The sequence below is a fragment of the Culex quinquefasciatus genome, chromosome 1 (genome assembly GCF_015732765.1).
Source record: "Culex quinquefasciatus strain JHB chromosome 1, VPISU_Cqui_1.0_pri_paternal, whole genome shotgun sequence".
NCBI classification, from domain to species: domain Eukaryota; kingdom Metazoa; phylum Arthropoda; class Insecta; order Diptera; family Culicidae; genus Culex; species Culex quinquefasciatus.
In genome coordinates this window covers 23,064,470-23,085,076 of record NC_051861.1, presented here as the reverse complement: position 1 = coordinate 23,085,076, position 20,607 = coordinate 23,064,470, and the positions used below count along the sequence as shown (strand labels likewise).

The 20,607-nt window shown below is 36.3% G+C and overlaps 1 protein-coding gene across 10 annotated transcripts in view; it reads left to right on the top strand.

The window, feature by feature from the left end:
* LOC119768510 (complexin) overlaps positions 1–20,607 on the top strand; it is a 531,665-nt gene that overhangs the window by 329,566 nt on the left and 181,492 nt on the right. For 3 of the 10 annotated variants that reach the window (XM_038259155.1, XM_038259092.1, XM_038259024.1), the window contains exon 1: positions 18,811–19,319. The exons of the other annotated variants lie outside the window; for them this stretch is intronic. In XM_038259155.1, coding sequence (XP_038115083.1) covers positions 19,307–19,319 — 13 coding nt within the window. In that variant the 5' untranslated portion in view covers positions 18,811–19,306. Of the gene's footprint in view, positions 1–18,810; positions 19,320–20,607 lie in introns of those variants that run through there. 10 annotated transcript variants of the gene reach the window in all.

The following is a 20,607-nucleotide window of genomic DNA, read 5'->3' as shown; positions in this document are numbered from 1 at the left end:
AGCTAATGAATACAATATTTTGATGCTTTAAGGAAAACAAAACTTGGTGGAAGGTTTAGTTTCTACTCAGAAAAAAAAAATCAATTCTTGTAATCGTGAATTGTGTTCATGAATTTGCGAACCAGAGCCATCTGCGCAAAAAAAAATATTTATATCAATTCTCAGATGTAGATTATTAACACAATTCACGAATTCGAGAATTGATTTTTTTCGTGTATGTTAAGGCGGGGCCAGACAATACCTAACGACCTCGAAATTGGACCGCAAGGAGCTCTTTCATTCTGAAATTGGTCATTGGCAGCACGTAACCGAACACCACTTCCTACCTGTCAGTGCGATAAGCATTATCAAAATATTGCAAATCTGATACAAATTATACATTTCCATAATTTTGCTGCCTGTCAGTAAACAAAAATCAAATTTTGTTGGGCTGGACAAAACCATAAACCTTCGGACGTGACTTTCTCTATTCATCGACCATATTATTCAAGCTGTCCAGAACTAAAGTGAATCCCCTCAACTAAAACTTCACCACTAATAGGATCTAACTATGACCTGTCAGGACCGCTTGCCAAGCCAGTTTTTCTCGATATCTCACGCATCCCACAAAAAAAATGCAAAATAAAAGTAAAGCCACGGAGAAAAGTGCGTCCCCTCGGGCGCACCCTGAATCCGGAACAGATTCCAATTACTTACGGCGAACTTCTAAAAGGGGCGAAGGAAAGAACCCGTCAACGGCAGTCTCCAGTCTTCAGCGCGCTCGGCTTGCTCGTAAGCAGCTTACGTCTGGGGGACATTAGTCCGGCACCGTCGTCGTCGTTCCAGCGTCACCAAGCGCCACCAGGGAGCCAGGAGACAAAGGGGCATCGACGTTCAAACCAACCGTCAACTATACTTCTGGAAGCAGATGCCATCGCAAAACCCCTCTCCCACGTTCCTTCAAACTCCTCGCAGCAATGTCTTTATTGGGATCATTATTCGAAAAGTGTGTACAGCAAAAAGTAGTTGTGGCTCCTTGGTGGTGTGACACGATGAGGAATTTGCCTTCTTTTTCTTCATTGTCATCGGCATCATCATTCTCGGCGATGGCGACGACGACGGAGAAGGAAACGGGTGCTCCCGTTCCTAGTTTTCCGGTTGTGGACAGGGACGTAGCCTGGGGCTGTGGACGCCCAAAGGAACCTCGCTTCTGAGGGTGAGCTTTTCTAGTTTGAATTTTCAAATAATAAAATGATTTTTATAACGATTTTATGTAATAAAAATCGTCAGATAGCAGTAGCAGGGATGGAAAAATCGCAAAAAAAATCAATTTTGCTTGCGAACTTTCTTCACCCGCGAAAGAGAGAGGAGGCAAATCACGTAGAAGAAAATCGCTCCCGAAAATCTCCAAGAAAATCAATCTGCTGATGATTTTTTGGGAATTTCCTTGTCAGCACCACTTAATAATATGTATTTCAATTTGTTTACACACATTGCCCATCCACAAAATGTGACAGGTAATTTTTCGACGTGTGACGTTACACTTGCAACTGTAGTAGTGAAAAAGATGTTCCGCCGAATAATCAAGATGATGATTTTTTTCGATTCTTTTTACCGATCTTTCGTGCGCGAGAGAGGAGAGCCATGCTCCCTTCGGATTCTTTTCTCTCGTCCAGAGATTTTCTTTTGATGATGATTATGCCATCGCTGAGCAGTAGTAAAATTATATATTTTTTTATCAATTCCTAGTTTAAACATTCCCTTTCAAAGTTAGCCCAAAAAATCTTGGGGCAAAAAAAAAACATATTTTTTCGAAAAATTTCAAATATTTAATGAAAATAGTAGTTTAATCAACTGAAAACCAGTTAAAATGCATTTTCCTACGTTTATAATCATATTAATCATGTTTGAACTCCTTTAAAAACATTTTGAATTTATATGAAATACCAATGTACAGCCCCCACAAGGTTTTTTGGTCCAATTTTCCCTAGTTTTTATTTATGTAATTGCATTTGGAGAACCTTCTGTTACCAAGCGGTTAATAAAAAGGAAATAGTTGCAATAAACACAAAATTTCTATGAACCAGCCATTCACACAAGTTGTAAAGTTTTTATTTTGTAAATAAAATTAATTGAACAATAAGTTTTGGACGCGTGTAAAATGCATTTAATAACACTTTTTTCAACCAAATGTTTACACCTTGGCTTGAAATTTCTTTTTTTATATTTTTTCTGTTTTTTACCTTGACTTTGGCCCGAGTCCAGGGAGGGACATAAACTACAAAACACATTTGCAACGGCATTTGAAAAAGTGTAAAATTTCATCTCGCTACGTCCAGTTTAACATTCAGGTAAAAATTATCAAAAATGAAGAGACATTAAACCACCAAAACATCAACCGCTTAAAAATATTGTTTTTTTTTTATTTTGTGAAAACTAAAAAACGATTTATTTTCTGAAATCATTTTTTTTAAATAAAACTATGCTTAAAATCTGGCAGAAATTAAGAAAATAATAAAAAAAACAATAATGGTTTGAAAATATACAATTTAACTGTAAGCCAGATTTTTTTAGTTTACAATCAAACGGAAAACTAACAATAACAAAAAACAATGTTTAAGGGATTACATACATGTGAATCGGCAAAAATTACGGAGGTAATGAGCACACATTTTAACTTTTATCGAAATCTGTTTTCAGGGCATTGACATATACATTTTCATCTGTTAACAAAATATTTTTGAATACATTTGGTTGAATCATTGCTGAGATTTAGCTATTTGAAGTTAGCAGTTTCAAAAAACGGGTGCCGCGATATCTTAACACTGCGTTGACCAAATCAGCTCAAAATTTTGGTGAAGACTCATTGAACCAGTCTCGTGTGCATGATGAATGCCGATTTTAAAAAAAAATATTTAAAAAAAGATAAAAATATTTGTTATGTTTTTCATATGAAAAGTAGTCAGTTTTGGATTTTTGTATTTGTTTTAGCAAAATTTAAAAATCGGGCTTCGTCATGCACACGGGATATGTCTTGAGAGTTTTCACCTCAGATTTTATCCAATTTATGGACCAAATTGGCTAACATCTCGAGATATCGTGGCACCCGTAAATCAACTTGGTGTTTCGAGAAAACGCTCACAAAATTTGACAGTCCGCTTTGCGCATGGCAAAATTTTGAGTTTAAATCGCCTCTAACTCAGTTTATTCAAGAAATATCTTCATAAAACTTTCAGGAGTGATAAAAAATAAACGTTTTAGTGAATTCATTTTTTTTTTGTTTTATGAAATTTTGTGATTTCTGAAATGTTTGTAACCCCTTTATATAAATTCATGTGTTCTTTTCAAAAGGTCCTAGCTATTTAGGATTTCCTAAGCTGAAACACATTTTAAAGAGTAATGTAGAATAAATTTACCTCCCGGCTCTTTTATGAAATGAAACAATTTTTTGCATACTTAACAAAATAAAAAATAATTTTCTTAATTTAAAAAAAACATAAGCATTTTTTTAAAGAAAATTTTATTTGTAGATAAATAAAAGTGATATAAAATACTTCATAGATATTCATATTCAAAAATACAAGTTCCTGACACTTCATTCTGTCAGTAGTAACAAACAAAAACTACCGTTAATCGCGGTGATATTGATATGTTTATAATATTTTTAACTGAAAAACGAGTTAAATACAGGCGGAAGAGGAAGCGTTCTAAGAATTTAAGAATTTGTAATTTGTAAAATATTTCTGGATTAATCTTTAAAAAAGTATTTACCAGTTGAATAATACTTGTGAAGATTAAGACTGATAAGATTAGTTATACCCTTACTACTCGATTACCCTTTGTTTCTCGGGAAGTTAATCAGAATTAGCTGTTTACAAAATAAAAACATTTGTTCTTTGGGGTTGTGAACAAGAAATAAATCTTTTTGAAATTGACCAATTTTTGCTTTAAAATAAATTTGACTATGTGAAAATTAAATTTCAAAACAATACAAATAATTATATCAAAATTTTATACACCTTATTTTCATTCAGTGTAACTGTTTCTTTCTGCGTACAGTCATGCCTCGGTTTTGCACGGCCCCGGTTTTGCACCGTTCAGCTGCCTCGGTTAAGCAGAGCTTATGGGTTTTTGGCTATATGGGAGACATTAGCTTTAATCGTATGAAAAATTATGCAAACATAAAAAAATTATAGTGTTTTGGAATCGGGATGATGTCAGTTATCCATTAAAATTATTAGTTAATGAAAATTTTCACAAAAATACGCATTTTTCCTGTATTTCGAAAATGCATTTTTTTTTCTCTGAAGAATCCAAAAATATATTGTTATAGCAATATGGGTATCAAATGATCAAAGTTTTTTTTATACATTTCGAATGTAATAACATCATTTTTAGAAAATACTCCAAATTTTCACAAAACTACGCTCTACAACATTGGCTTGGCGTTCTCGATTACGAGATTCCTACTCGAAACTAGGTGTCCGAAGGCTTGATTGTTGAGGCAATTGCAAACCTCTTTTTACCTTTCTTACTAAAGAAAGGTATAGGTTTTACTTTAAGCCAGGACGTCATTTCCATCTTCGTAAATATGTCGATTCAGCATGAATTTTAATCGGAAAAATCGTCAAAAAATCACACTGCATCGATTTTCGACGCTTCTTCGCCAAGTCGCCAAGTCGACAAGTTGTCAAGTTGAGCTTCGAATACTGGCGCGAGAATGCTGGCGCATATATTTGCTGGCTCGACTTATACTCGTTTGTAGTAGCTTGTCTACCGATGTTTCCTACAACATGTAAGATATCGTAGCTTTTCGGTTTCTTTTGCCCTGTTTGTTTTTGCATAACTGTCCAATGTTTATTTAAAAACTTTTGTGACATAGGACATTCATCCGGCTACAATCTATTTGTTTTCCGTGGGCTCCGAAAATCGCCTAAAAGTAGACTCATTTTTTTCGTGATTTCGTAAGTTTATTTAACAGGGTTCATTGGATTCCAATAGGAGCTTTCTAAGCTTTTCATCGTTTATATCGTTTTCAAAGTTTTCAATGCTGGCGACGCCAATGGCTTTCTACCTAAGGTTCTCGCGATTGAGTGTGTAGTGGTGCGGTTGTAAAAATAGCTATCTCTGACTCTGTCACATTCGTAGATGCTGAATGGCTATCTTCCCTGCACCGTGCGGCACATGCGGTTCACTTGTACCTCGGTTTTTCTTTGCGCCTAGCGCGGTGTGCGTTATCACTGGCGCATGTGAAGCTTGCTATGCTCGCGTTTGTCATAAACGCTTGTTTGATTAAGAATATGTACGATTAAAAATATTCTTTTGGTGAAAATGGCGTTTTTTGTTTTTTTTTTTTTTGAAAATCATATCATTTATAATACTTTGCTTTCGTCATAAGACTTTCTTCTTCTTCTAAACAAAGTCAATGTTATGAATTGAAAGAAGTTCTACCCAGACATGCACTGGCACTGCACTTGGTTAGCACGCGTGCTATTTTAACGGATAGCACTGCGCTTATGATCATAGCACTCGCCCTGGCACTCTAACTAAAACGGTAACTAAGATGCTGTTGCCTTTTGTTTATTCGAAAACTTCTGTCACGATCACTAGAATGTGGTGCAAATATTTCCACTAGTTTTTATCGGAAAATTCAGTGCAGTGCTAGCGTTCAAGACTTGGATGTGAAAGGTCCATGGTTCTGTTCTTTATGAGACATATTTTTTTTACCTTATGCAAATCACAAGCAAAATTTTATTTCTTTTAGATCATCGCAAAAAATCTTCAAAAATGGCGAGAGAGCCTGAAAATCAGTGAAAATGGAAACAAAGGAAACAGATCGAGGATTGTAGTCTTTTGGGACCCAAAAATGTTTCTTTTTGGCCACCACATAAAGTTCCCACACTAAATTAAACTGAAATTTATGTGGCGTGCTATCCGGGAGTGCTAAATAATAGCACTAGCACTGGGCAAGCGCTGTGCGCGTTGCACTTAAGGTAGGTGCTAAATTTGAAGGTGCAGTGCAGAGCGTGCCGATGCACGTCTGGTTCTACCATCGTTATATTCTTTAGTAAGAAAGGCTCTATCTCACCCCAGGTGGGATTAAATCGGGTTTTATACCTTAGCTTCCATCCACCCCGGGATTCGAACTGACGACCTTTGGATTGTTAGTCCAACTGCCTACCAGCGACTCCACCAGGACAGGACCCAGGGAGACGACTCCTACACCTGGACTGAGCTAACGACCTAACCTTTTTTTTAGGTTAGTCCGGTGCCAACATTTACTTCCCATCCGACGGAAGGCGTGATCAGACAAATCTCGTCTCAAAATTTGCCACCGGGACCTTCTGGGATCGAACCCAGGCCGACTGGGTGAGAGGCAATTTTTTGGAATTACTCAAAATTTTCACAAAACTTTTCCATACATTTCGAATGTAAAAACAACATTTTTTGGAAATACTTAAAATTTTCACAAAACTACGTATTTTCGAAAAAAAAATACTCGAAATTTTCGTTTTTACAACGTGGGTATCAAACAATCGGGATTTTTTCATACATTTCGAATGTATTAACAACATTTTTTGAAAATACTCAAAATTTTCACAAAACTACGAAATTTTGAAAAACTTCTCAAAATTTCAGTTTTTAGTTTTTTTAGTTTATCAAACGATCGGGATTTTTTCATACATTTCTAATGTGATAACAATATTTTTTGAAAATACTCAAAATTTTCACAAAACTTCGTATTTTTGTAAAACTTTCAAATAATCAAATAATTTTTTTTCAAAAATACGTGATTTTGTGAAAATTTTCAGTATTTTCTAAAAATGTTGTTATTACATTCAAATTTTATGAAATAATTCCGATCGTTTGATACCCATATTGTAAAAAATGAAATTTTGAGTATTTTTTCGAATAGACGTAGTTTTGTGAAAATTTGGAGTATTTTCTAAAAATGTTGTTATTAAATCCAAAATGTATGAAAAAACCTGATCATTTGATACCCATATTGCAATAACAATATATTTACGTATTTTTGTGAAAATTTTCATGAAATAATAATTTAAATGGATAGCTGACATCATCCCGATTCCAAGACACTATAATTTTTTTTATGTTTGCATGATTTTTCGTACGATTAAAGCCAATGTCTCCCATAAAGCCAAAATCCCATAAGCTTTGTGCCTCGGTTATGCAGGCCTCGGTTTTGCATCCCCCATATGCGGTGCTAAACCGAGGCATGACTGTAGTCCATTTCAAAACCTACACAGTTGAAAATATCATGGTAATATTTCTTCGGAGAATTTCACACATTTTTGTCTTGGTATTGCAATTCATTTTAAGTTATCAGAATTCTTTAAATATATTAAAAGAATTTCAACAATTTGTTTAAAAATGAACTAAAAATTCCTCAAACATAATCTTTAAAAGATAAAGTTTATGTTACAACACTTTCATCAAATATCGTTTTTTCGCTTTAAGGGTTGAATTGATTATTTCAGTAATAATTTATTTATTTTAAAAAAAATGAAAATGGATTCAATTGTCTGATGATTTTGTACATTTCATTCAATCAAGTATCTACGTTCCTGACTTTACTCTCACCAAAACTCTTTCCCTCCTCGCACTTTCTTTGCCCCCATCATCTCGCCACTTCCGAGGAAAAGTGTCCCAGAAAGTCGGTGCTATTTTCCGCCAGGCACACAAAGTCACTCGTCGCCGTGAATCATAATAGCATCGAATCGGAAGCAACTACCCCCTCTCTCCCTACCCCCACCAACCATATGGTTGGTCAGGAAGCAAGACGGGTGGGGGGAGGTGGTGACCTGCAAAACGTTTCTATGCATATCTTGCGGTGAAATAGAAAACGACGAAGACGATGATGATGATGGAGATGATCCTTTCAACATGGTTCTGGCTCTATCTCTCTCTCTCTGGTCGGAATGCCGTCACCTCTGGGGAAAATTGTGCGTCGAAAAGTCTGCTGCCAAACCAAGTGGAAAACCGGCTCGCTTCCTTTTTTTTGCCTTCTTGACGGAACATTTCCTTCCGTCACATCTCGGAATACTTGTGATTAATTGAAATTGTTTTGTCCCCCTCCCAGCCTCGATCCAAAATCGAACTGTGGTGGTGGGACTGCTCAGTTGGCCGCAAAATCTGACTCGTTCGGATGATGATAGCATCACAGACTGGGATATCTTGGATTTGAAACGACGTGTTGTGATGTGCCCTTTCGGTAAAAGGTTGCCGAAAATGTTTATGCAAATCCAGGGCTGCATTGTTCGGAATGGGCGTGATGGATTTCGATCGAAACGTGTATGGTTTTACGTGTTTGGAGAGAATTTGGGAAATTTGCGTTCAGCATAATTTCCCAGATAATTCATGTAGCAAATAGTGTGATTCGGTCATGTCTGCAGTTCAAAAAAAAAAAAAATAGCAAATAATTATTAGTTGTAAACCTAAATAAACTTTTTTCTTAAAATTTTTAGATCGTTTGGTTAAAGTCTACCAGGTGAATATTGTATCTTTCTACGGACTTTTTTACTAAGATATTTAGACATTTTACATCGTCTTCGAGATAATTTCAAACCCGAGCAGACGGAAATAACTTGGGAAGGTCAGTTTTTGATGTTGTGAGAAGATCGAAATATGTTATAGGGATGATCGGATTAGTTGTTAAAATAACAAAAATCAATAACAAAGATTTGTTCGAAGAATAACTTAAACTGTTATTATGTTGTTATTGCAATAACAAACCAATAACACAGAAGGAATCATGAAGGAATAACAAGATTTGTTATTTTGTGCGGAGAGGTGGAGCAGCATAATAACAAAAAATGTTATTGAACTGGTATGTCTCCATAACAAAAAAAGTTATTGTTTTGGTTTATTTATAATCCCGAGCAGACGGAAATAACTCCGGAATAACATTTTTTGATATTGGAAAATACTAGGCCAATAACATTTTATGTTATTTATAACAAGATTTGTTATTCGCCGTTATGATTTTTTTGTTATTGAAATGTTATTGTAATAACAGACTAATAACATTTTAAGTTATTCTTCGAACAAATCTTTGTTATTATTTTTTGTTATTTTAACAACTAATCCGATCATCCTAATAACTATTGGAGTTATTCTTCCATAACAAAAAATGTTATTTCAAAGTTGTTTTGGCTCTCAACCAATATCAGACCAATAACAAATTTTGTTATGATAACATAAACTGTTATTGAACTCTTATGCAAAAATGGATTTTGCAGGAATATTCCATAACACTTTTTGTTATTTTAACAGTATTTGTTATTGAATTGGCATGAATTTAGTTATTACCGTCTGATCGGGATTTGCAAATAAACCTGCAGTTGCCATAACTCCTCTGTACTAGTCAGGGCTGCAGAGTCGGGAACCTCCAAGCGACTTTGAATCCATACTTTGAAGACAACTCCGACTCTGGATGCAGGATATGACGTCAACGACGACTTCAGCTCTCCAAAAATACCCGACTTCACAGATTCCGACTCCAAGTAAAAGTTGCTGAAAATTTGCTGAATCCGATGCAGTCTCCGAGGTCTCACTCCAGCTCGAACTTCAACGTCAGCTCCGATTTCCTGGCTCTGTGAAAATAATAACAGTTTTTGTTATTCACACTTCAAAAGTTCTCAATAAATAAATCAATTCCGTAAGGGAATATAACAAAATTTAAAAAAATAACTCTCAAAAGTTAATTTTATCGGATTAATTTAAGCTTGAAACCCCATTTCATGGTGAAAAAGATGACTCCGATGAAATTGGTCAAAATTATTTCATAGTTCTAGCCAGTTTTAGCAAAGTCCCTTTGGGGGTATATCAAATAATTAAAAAAAATCAACTTTCAAAATTTCAACTTTTCAGAATAATTTTAGCTTAAGGACCCCATTTTATGGCCAAAATAATGACCCCGACGAAGTTAGACAAAATTATCCCAAAGATCTAAACATATTTAACAAAAGAAAAAATAATAACAGATTGTGTTATGGACACTTAGAAACTTTTCCATTTGTGCGATTTATGGTAATTTTATTTCTAAGTCAGTATACCGAAAGAATAACAAATTTTGTTATTAGGAGAGTTTTTATAATGTATAACATTTCCTCTTATTAGCGTGTTATTAAACATTTTCAATATAATATCACTTCAATACCAAATTTTGTTATTTTATCAGAAACTGTTATTATTTTTTCTTCTTGAAGTTGAACTTCAGGATAAAATAAAAACACTTTTTGTTATATTAACAGGATTTGTTATTGAAATATTATTAATTTTGTTATTACCATCTGCCCGGGAAATCAGACCAAAAGACCGTTTTTTTAAATAATTTTTATTTTACGAAAAACAATATTTGGCATTTTCAAGGAAATCCATAATTTATGGTGTTTTGAAAAAACAAACAATCAGCAAAAAAGATTTTTCCCATCCAGTAGTAGGATGATTATGGTTGAGCCATCACTTTCAAAGAAAATAAATTATCAGATTCAAATGCTTTTGAATTGCAAATTTTGAGCCATAGTTATGATTTTTTTTAAAATAGTGATTTTTGGAAAAAATCGAAAGTTTAATGCAAAAACAAGTTTGACATTATTTTTTTAATACAAAATTTAATTTGCAAACGAAAAGTAAATACTTTACAGATTTTTTGATTAAGGGCTCTGTTTTCAAGATAAAACCATCGAAAGTTTGATTTTAGCTAAATGTTTGCAGTTTTCTGATTTTTAAAAAGAGTGACCATGAGTGACCATTTCTAAAAATATATTTTTTAAAGTATATAAAATTTACTATAAAATTGTGTAAGAGACATTGAAGATTGGACCTCTGGTTGCTGAGATACAGCGTCTCAAAGAAATAGAAACAGAAAAATTGAAGTTTTCGAAGTCTCACCCAAATAGCCCACCATTTTCTAATGACGATATCTCAGCAACTAATGGTCCGGTTTTTAATGATAAAACATGAAACAGTCGTAATTTTCCGATCTTTTCAAAAAAAAATATTTCAAATTTGTTTAATCAAGACTAGCATTTTAAATGGGCGTAATATTCACTGTTTGGCCCTTTTAAAATGTTAGTCTTGATTTAAAAAAATTCAAAATATTTTTTTCAAAGATCGGAAAATTTCCCGAATGTTTCATGTTTTAACATTGAAATTCGGACCATTAGTTGCTGAAAATGGTGAGTTGTTTGGGTGAGACTTCGAAAACTTAAATTTTCCTTTTTTTTAAGCCGCTGTATCTCAGCAACCAGAGGTGCAATCTTCAATGTCTCTTGCACAATTTTATAGTAAATTTTATATACTTTAAAAAAAAATTTTTAGAAATGGTCACTCATGGTCACTATTTTTGAAAAATAAAAAAACTGCAAATATTTCACTAAAAACAAACTTTCGGTGGCTATATCTAAAAACAGAACCTTTTATCAAAATTAAAAAAAAAATACATGAAATTACGATTTTTCTAAAAATCACTATTTTTCAAAAAATAACTCGGTGGCAGATTTTTTGACCATGTTTCTGTATAGCTCAAAAGTTGCGGATTTTGTCCCCTAAAACAGCGATTCGCAACCTTCTTCTAGGCCGGTACCCCCTGCCATGTGAATCAAGTAGGCCCGGTACCCCCGTTGAGAATCGCTGCCCTAAAACATATAAAAAATCTCGAAAATCAAAAAATACATATCTTGGGAAATTGAGTTTTTTTTTTGAAACATAAAAGTTGATTAAAGAACCTCGGAAAATTTTATGAATGTTTCATGTTTTCACATTGAAATTTGAACCATTTGAGTTGCTGAGATATCGACATTAAAAAATGTTGGGTTATTTGGGTGAGACTCAAAAAACTAAAAAAAACAATTTAATGTCTCCTAGACAATTATATAGCAATTTTTCTGAACTTTTCAAAAAAAAATATTTTCAGAGATGGTCACTTATGGTCACTATTTAAAAAAATCGAAAAACTGCAAATATTTCGCTAAAATCAAAATTTCGGTGGCTTTCTCTTGAAAACGGAGCCATTTATCAAAAAAATCTTTAAAGTACATTTCGGTTGTGTGGTATTTTCGCGATTAAAGAAAACACTACTCTATTTACTTATTAACCGGGAGGCAAGCTCCATCTTTATTCTTCAGCTTCATCTGCCAGACTACCAACTCCTGATCTACGCACGTTTTCCACTCATACATCCACAGATGTGCACGCTTATCGCTGACTACCTAATTTAGTATAATGTTCAGGATGCCACATCCTCCCCTTGCCAAATTGAATGTTATAATAAGTATACTAACAAAACAATAAAGTTAATGTTAGACTAAAATCCGTTCTGCCGCTTCTCGTCTCATGTTTTGTAACGCCTGGTGAAGTGTCCGTCCCGTAGAGCGAAGGTTTTCGGCTTTGGCTGCCGATATCAACGATGCCAGTGATGTCCTATCTTCTTCCGAGTCAACTAAAGCAAAGAGAGAAAAAAAAGAAGGAAAAAAAAATCAGCAGTACACCAAACTCTGAAACGTCAAATGTGGAACTAAGTATATCATGCATAGGAAATCATAATTCTCTATGTAGCATTGTTAACCCTTTCATTATAACATCAATATGAATGAAAACTGTCCAAGACATATGTTTAGTTAAGAACTCGTTCCTATTTCCTTCAACTATATAACAAGTTATATTATAAACCTTTTACATAACCTTGATTGCTCTACGCCTATTAGGCTTTTTATCATTTGGTTTCAGATGAAATCGTTTTTTTTAACCAAGATCGCTGGATTTTTTTTTTTATTAGATTATATATTTATGTAATTGATTAGGGAGCATTGTGTGATAAGAACTATTTTTCTGAGAGAGTGATTATCTGCTTTACCTTCAACCTTCGTGGTAGTTATACTATAGTTATAATTAATTTAACAGTTCTTACCGCGGTTGGCTTTTTTTATTTATTCCATATTATGTATAGATTCCTCGATTTAGAGATAAACATATATACATGGTATGTTGCCTGACGTACGTGCGTAATGTTAATTTTATTCAATTTGATTGATCACAATTTTAACTTTTTTTTTTTTGGCCCGCTATCTCGATGTTCGTATCTTGTAATTCTCATTCTATATTTTTATATGTGTGTTTAAGTATAGTAGTACATTATATTTGTGGTTTATTTATTTATTCGTCAAACATCGTTGAATACATAGATCTCTACTTAAAATCTAAATATAATGAAACATTGTTTGGATAATATATTTGGCTTTAGAACTATAATGAAACATTGTTTGGATAATATATTTGGCTTTAGAACCTTTTTCCATAGCGGATCTCATCACTGTGTAATCCATTGTGTGGCTTTATTTGTTATAAGTTTTTTTTATTATTCTTTTTGGTGAGTTCTGTGCAGGCAATGGTGCCCCATCTTTCCTTAATTTATGTATTTCTGTAAACTCTGTGAAATGTTAACTGTTCAGAGAATTCTATTTGCTGTAAACGTTTTGCAGTAAGGCTGGCCACTTAAATTTTTGCGATATATTTCCGTGAGTTTCAGAATGCTCTATAATCATTAATATTGACTCATTACATTGGAGCGTGATCCTGATACTTTCCCACAACTTTCTTTGGACAGATTACGTCAGTTTCAATTTAAGTGGTCAAAGATTACAGTTCTTCTATTGATTTTTTTTTTATAATACTTTCATGTTATAATCCATTTTTACAGACTTCTGTCTTCACAGTATAATTCTCGGGTGACTCTTTTTACCACAATTGGCCTTGGGCTAAACTTTTTAGCACGATTGGCCTTGGGCTAAACCCGACACTTCTGTTCAGGAACTTTTTTTCTGCAGTTGGCCTTGGGCTAAACCCGACTCAACTTTGTAGTACGATTGGCCTTGGGCTAAACCCGACTCAATCTTTTCAGGAACTCTTTTTACTACAGTTGGCCTTGGGCTAAACCCGACTCAACTTTGTAGTACGATTGGCCTTGGGCTAAACCCGACTCAATCTTTTCAGGAACTCTTTTTACTACAGTTGGCCTTGGGCTAAACCCGACTCAACTTTGTAGTACGATTGGCCTTGGGCTAAACCCGACTCAATCTTTACAGGAACTCTTTTTACTACGGTTGGCCTTGGGCTAAACCCGACTCAACTTTGTAGTACGATTGGCCTTGGGCTAAACCCGACTCAATCTTTTCAGGAACTCTTTTTACTACAGTTGGCCTTGGGCTAAACCCGACTCAACCTTGTAGTACGATTGGCCTTGGGCTAAACCCGACTCAATCTTTTCAGGAACTCTTTTTACTACAGTTGGCCTTGGGCTAAACCCGACTCAACTTTGTAGTACGATTGGCCTTGGGCTAAACCCGACTCAATCTTTTCAGGAACTCTTTTACTACAGTTGGCCTTGGGCTAAACCCGACTCAACTTTGTAGTACGATTGGCCTTGGGCTAAACCCGACTCAATCTTTTCAGGAACTCTTTTACTACAGTTGGCCTTGGGCTAAACCCGACTCAACTTTGTAGTACGATTGGCCTTGGGCTAAACCCGACTCAATCTTTTCAGGAACTCTTTTTACTACAGTTGGCCTTGGGCTAAACCCGACTCAACTTTGTAGTACGATTGGCCTTGGGCTAAACCCGACTCAATCCTATCAGGAACTCTTTTTGTTGCAGTTGGCCTTGGGCTAAACCCGACTCAACTGTTCAGGAACTCTTCTTGTTGCAGCTGGCCTTGGGCTAAACCCGACTCAACTGTTCAGGAACTCTTTTTGCTACAATTTCGAACATCTTTATGATCTGATTCACTCTACCGGTAATTTTTTTTTTTTTGCATTTCCAATCAATTCCTGAGATTTTTAAACAAACACAAACATAAACAAATCTAGCTTCATTGATTTTCTTATAATTCGTTCTCATTTTGCAACAATAATGTTATTTCGCTAAGCTGCAATAGCAATACTGTAAGATGCTTTAAAATACATTTGCACTTAATTTTTTTTTATCTTCATATATATATATAAATACATTTCTTCTATCAGTTACTCCTGTGTCAACTATTTATTTCTTTCTAATACACAAATGTAGACTAGATTCCGAACTTGCGAAAACGATTCATAAAAAAACATGCATTTTTTTTCGTTAGATGCTGCGCACATCATATAAATATCAATGCAAAGCATATCTTGTTTCGATTGTAAAACCAGATTCTTGTTTGTATAATTTATTAAAATAATATAACAATCCATTTTCTTTGGCAAACTTGTTAAATTAAAACAAATTTAAATTAGACAAATAAAATTCAAAAATCTTGCTGTCCATTAGGCAACCACCCCGTAGTGAGCAAAAATACCTAAATAATTTTTAATTGGCCATCAAGCGAAAACGCTGTGTTCAAATGCAGCATATTCTAGTCATGAGCCACTGATATCTACTAAGAATTCAAATTTAAGAATTTACGTTCCTCAACTTACTAAAAACAATTCCATTTACTTAAAACTAACAACTTGTTTACATAATAAGTTTTGTTCTCCCCTTTCCTCTCTCTGAGTTTATGATGGAATATACTGAATATTTGGTTTAATGCTTTGTAAGATTTTAGCTCAAATATAACAACTTTCCCTTTGTGCTCTTTTTACTAAAACACAACTTGAACTTTTTATTTATTTACCCCCTCAGATAGGTAATTTGTGAATCATTTCTTTTTTTTATCCATAAAAAATAATCTTTTGTTGCAGAGGAAATAATCCCTTCTCAGCCCATTTCTGTTAACGGCTTATCAGAACTTTGATCGCGAATCACAGATTTTATAAAGTTTCAAAGTATTAAATCGCTCAAATATACGTGAGCAAGCAACCGTTTTTGTGATATATCTGGCACATATTGTCTAAATAAAGGCAAACTGCAAAAGTGACGAGAAAAAGTCGAAAAGCTTAGCGTGATGAAAATGGGTATATTTCTTGGATTAGTTTTCAAAAAGGACGTAAGAGCCATTGGTAAACAAAACTCTTTTTGCATCGGTAATCGACTTACTTACGAAAAAAACAATTTCAAAAATGCTTGAATGAAAACAAATGAAATGTTGTTTCAATTTGAAGAAAAAGGAAAATTAATGCCGGAGATCACGGTGGCTCTAACGGCTTTTTGAACACTCACCCGAGATTTCCTCATTTCCTTGAGGTTTCTCCTTTGACCTAAAGCAAAGTGTGTACACTAACATACTGATTGACACAAACAAATCATATAACTTCAATTTAGCTTTATGACGATTCTCGTACGCACACTAGCGAACCATTTGATTTTGCTGGCCGGACAAAATTTAACCTCACTGCAATACATGCGTACGTAGATTTCTCTATTGAGTAATTCTATCGAAACCCACAAATCTTTTTGGAAAACTAATATCTCAAATAACTACGAATCTCTCTTCCATATTCTTTGAATTTATAAATAGTTTTATAATTTTTGCTGAAATATTTCATTATGCTTTGTATTATACTAATCTTCCCTGTAAAACACTGTAAGAAAACCTTGAAGCGAATCGTTCAACTATGTACTGAATACAATACAGCACAAAAATAGTAAATTTCTTTTCAGTAACATAAAATTTCTGAATTAAAAGATACCAAAACGAATATCTACCAATAACTAAACTCTTAAGCTTATCGCGCTTTGCTATTTTAATTCCCACAAATGATCAAAACAAAATATGTATCATGCGGCCCACTTGTGTGCTAACCGAACCCGCTTTTGACCCGCTTAGAGTCCATTTTACCAGACTGGGTTGTCGTCCACTCCCTGCTCGAGCCATACACTCACACTATCTTACGTCCCGAGCAGCTAGCTCAGCTGGCTGTGACACGCGATTCAAGCGACCGTACCCAATATTTCTCTCTCGCTCCATCTCCCACACTTATCGCTCACAAAAAGAAAAGAAAAAAACGGAACAAGCTCACCAAACTCCAGCAAATCCTTGGCCATCATGTCCGCCGTTTCATCACTGCTAATTGCTCCGCAATCTGCTGAAAACGCCGCATTGTTGCGGGAAACACCGGAACAAGTCATCACTTTTTCACCCTTTTTGACTCACAAAACTTTCACAATCCTTCCAATAATCAGGACACCCCTTAGCGCCACAATTCATCCTCCTGGCAGGATCGCCAATGTGGTATTTTCGCGATTAAAGAAAACACTACTCTATTTACTTATTAACCGGGAGGCAAGCTCCATCTTTATTCTTCAGCTTCATCTGCCAGACTACCAACTCCTGATCTACGCACGTTTTCCACTCATACATCCACAGATGTGCACGCTTATCGCTGACTACCTAATTTAGTATAATGTTCAGGATGCCACAGGTTGCAAATTCAATTTTACAATTCAAAATAAATTCAAAACTTTGTTTGTATGAAATTAAGTTTTTTTTTTCAAAAATCACATTGTTTTTCAAAATTCATAACTTGGCGACAGATTCTTTGACCATACTTTTGTATGGCTCAAAAGTTGCGGATTGTTGTCCCCTTAAACATATAAAAAATCTCAAAAAAAAAACATTTTTTTTTTTTTGGGAAATGTAGTTTTTGTGAAAAAAATATTTTTTTTTTTTCAATAGTCCCCAACAATACCTACAACTTTGCCTAAGACACTAAATTGATCAGAAATTTCACTCAAAAGCTACATCTGTTTGAATATTTACGTACCATTTTTGTATGGACAGCTGCCTAAATTGTATGGGTACTTGGTCATACGGAAGGCCCACAAAGTTTGAGCCAAATAAAAAAATACAAACAATAATAATGGTCGAAATCGGCTGTTTTCGTAGAGAATTGCTCAATTATCCTAACAACATTCTACGTTTCAGCTTGATTTTACAACTCGTGCTGATAAAATCTTTGTTGTTGAATAAACCTTTATTTAAATATTAAAACGAAACACAAATTACTGTTTCATTTTAATGAATCCATCACATAACATGAAACTCAAAATTAAACAACCAAATCATTCAAATAAATTAAAGTGCATCCTCCAATACCCATCAGCCATCATCGCGCGTGGTCCTCCAAAATCCCAAATCCCAAAAACATATTGACACACTGCTCTCCATCAAAACCCTTACCACCTGCCCCTCCTACTCTCTCACACTCGATTGCCCCCAAGCGGCCAAGTACACATCCATTGTTCGCGTGTGTGTGTGTGTGTTTGTGCTAGTCCCCTCTTAACAAAATAGGATTGTCGAACAATAGAAACGCACACACACAAAAAAAAAAAACGGGAAAACCCATTTCCCAATCCACATGCGGGGAGGTCACTTCCACCTCACACCACCACGGCTTGAGCTGTAATGCTAATTTACACACCCTTCAATCCGGCGAGCCGTACCGAGAGTCCTATGCCCTTTTCCGGTGGACAAAGGCTCCCGGAGGGTTCCAGGAACGGGGGGCCGGGTTCAAGCGGACGAGGGGGTGATAAGCAAGTGTTTAGTAGTTTATCGTGCCCTTCCAGTCCTGTCAGCGGCGGCGGCGACGACCGACCTGCTGTTCAACGTCAACAGCGCCCCTCGTTCCCGAGCACTGGAAAGTGTGCCTGGAAGTTCCAACGGAGGCCGAAGCTTCGTCCACTTCGGCAACCGCTGCGCCGAGCATGCGCCGTTGCGCCGTTACGAAGGCGCGTACAAGAGAGAGCGAAAAGCGCGTTTGGTGGTGTTGGTGAGTCGCGTGTACGGATACGGCCGAAAGCGCGCACGCTCTCGGTTCTGTGTCGGGCCCGAACTTGGCAGCTGGCCAGCGCTCGTCGGGTCGGCGGTAAGCCGTAGAATTTTAGTTCAGTGCACACGGTGCGTCAGTAAATAACAGACCAGCAGGGACGTGAGACCTGCTCCCGCTGGAAGAAGGGTCGTTCCGACGTGGAAGAAGACGCGTCAGGCAGGTTAGGAGGAGGAAGTGAAGGCACGGCCCCCCACGTGAGGAACCTCGTGACCACACTGCACCACTGTGAGCTGTGAACTTGTGATAGAAGTCGCGTCGCGAAGTTGTCGAGGAAACCCGTTGTTGACCCGTTAGTGTTTTAGAGTGTAGTAGTTTCGAAAGTTTAGCGAGTGAGTATCAACCTTCTAAGCAAAACCTAACCAACAACCAAAAAAAAACAAACCAAAGAACAGTCCCAAGCCGCGGCAACCCGTTTCGATCTTTGTCGATGTCGATACCCGCGCAGGTGGTTCCGGGGCAGGTTTCGTAGTGGCCAAAACGGCGTCCTCCAGCGGCGACTTGGACAGCGTCAACATCACCGACTGCAGCTAGCGGTTAGTGCACCACCAGCAGCGCCTTAAGAAACGATGAACTTTCTGGGTACGGTAGGGCAAACTCCAACGCTTCACCCTTGTCCACGTCAGAGGACGCAGTCCTTGATTACTATTGCTCGTCGATTGAACCGCCCCTTCGGAACTCGCTATATCTCAGTCACACAAAACCTAACCCCACAAAAAAACCTCTTAAATCAAACCAATTATTGACGATTTTCTACTGCAGCGCCAAGTGGCCGCGCGGAAGGGCTTCCTCCGGCGGGGCAGGGCACGAAAAATTGTACTTCAATGCGGCATAATTTCGCCACCACACAAATACTAACGGGCGGGCCCGGGTTCGGGTGAACCCGAACGCGGAACGTTTCTTCCCGGCCGTCCGTCGGCCGGACGAAAATCGATCAAATAGCCCGAAAGGGTTTTGTCCCTTTTGAAGTTGGGAAGCGAAGCGAGAGAAGAAGAAAGAACTGTCAAATTTGACAGATTGAGGTGCGCGCACCTGTTGAGCCGCTGACGTCACCACGTGGCGTTTGTCAGCTGATCTGTCGCTGTGGGAAAAAGGGGGAGGAACACCTGTTGATTGTGCGTCAACTTGAGAGGTGGGAGTTTGATGAGGCCACGTGATGGTCATGGAAATAACTTTTTGGTTGAAGTCACCCTTTGCTTATGAATAATATTAGCAGTAAATATAAATTTACATAAACCTATAAAGTAGGATAAGATAACTTGAACTGTTGATGAAAGTACATCAATGGATAATCATCAAGAACCAAGATACTGAAAAAAAATCTTTAAAAAAAAATTACGTCATGTGTGGATGTCATCCTACAAAAATTTTGATACATTTGGGGCAAAACTGAACAGATTTTACATTCGGCGGGATTAATTTACTAAAGGAGGTATTAGACTATGACAGACAAACCAACAAACTCGCACATTTTGACAGTTTTCCTGTTTTGTTTGTTTGCCTGCATTTGCTTGCAAAAACATTGGGGGCAAAACTAAACAGATTTTTCATTCAGCGGGATTAATTTACTAAAGGAGGTATTAGACTATGACAGACAAACCAAAAAACTCGCACTTTTTGATAATTTTCCTGTTTTGTTTGTTTGCCTGCATTTGCTTGCAGAAACATTTGGGGCAAAACTGAACAGATTTTTCATTCAGCGGGATTAATTTACTAAAGGAGGTATTAGACTATGACAGACAAACCAACAAACTCGCACTTTTTGATAATTTTCCTTTTTTGTTTGTTTGCCTGCATTTGCTTGCAGAAACGTCAGCCTGTATACAGTTAGTTTTGTTTGCGAGTTTGCCACAATCAAGTTTACGAGTTT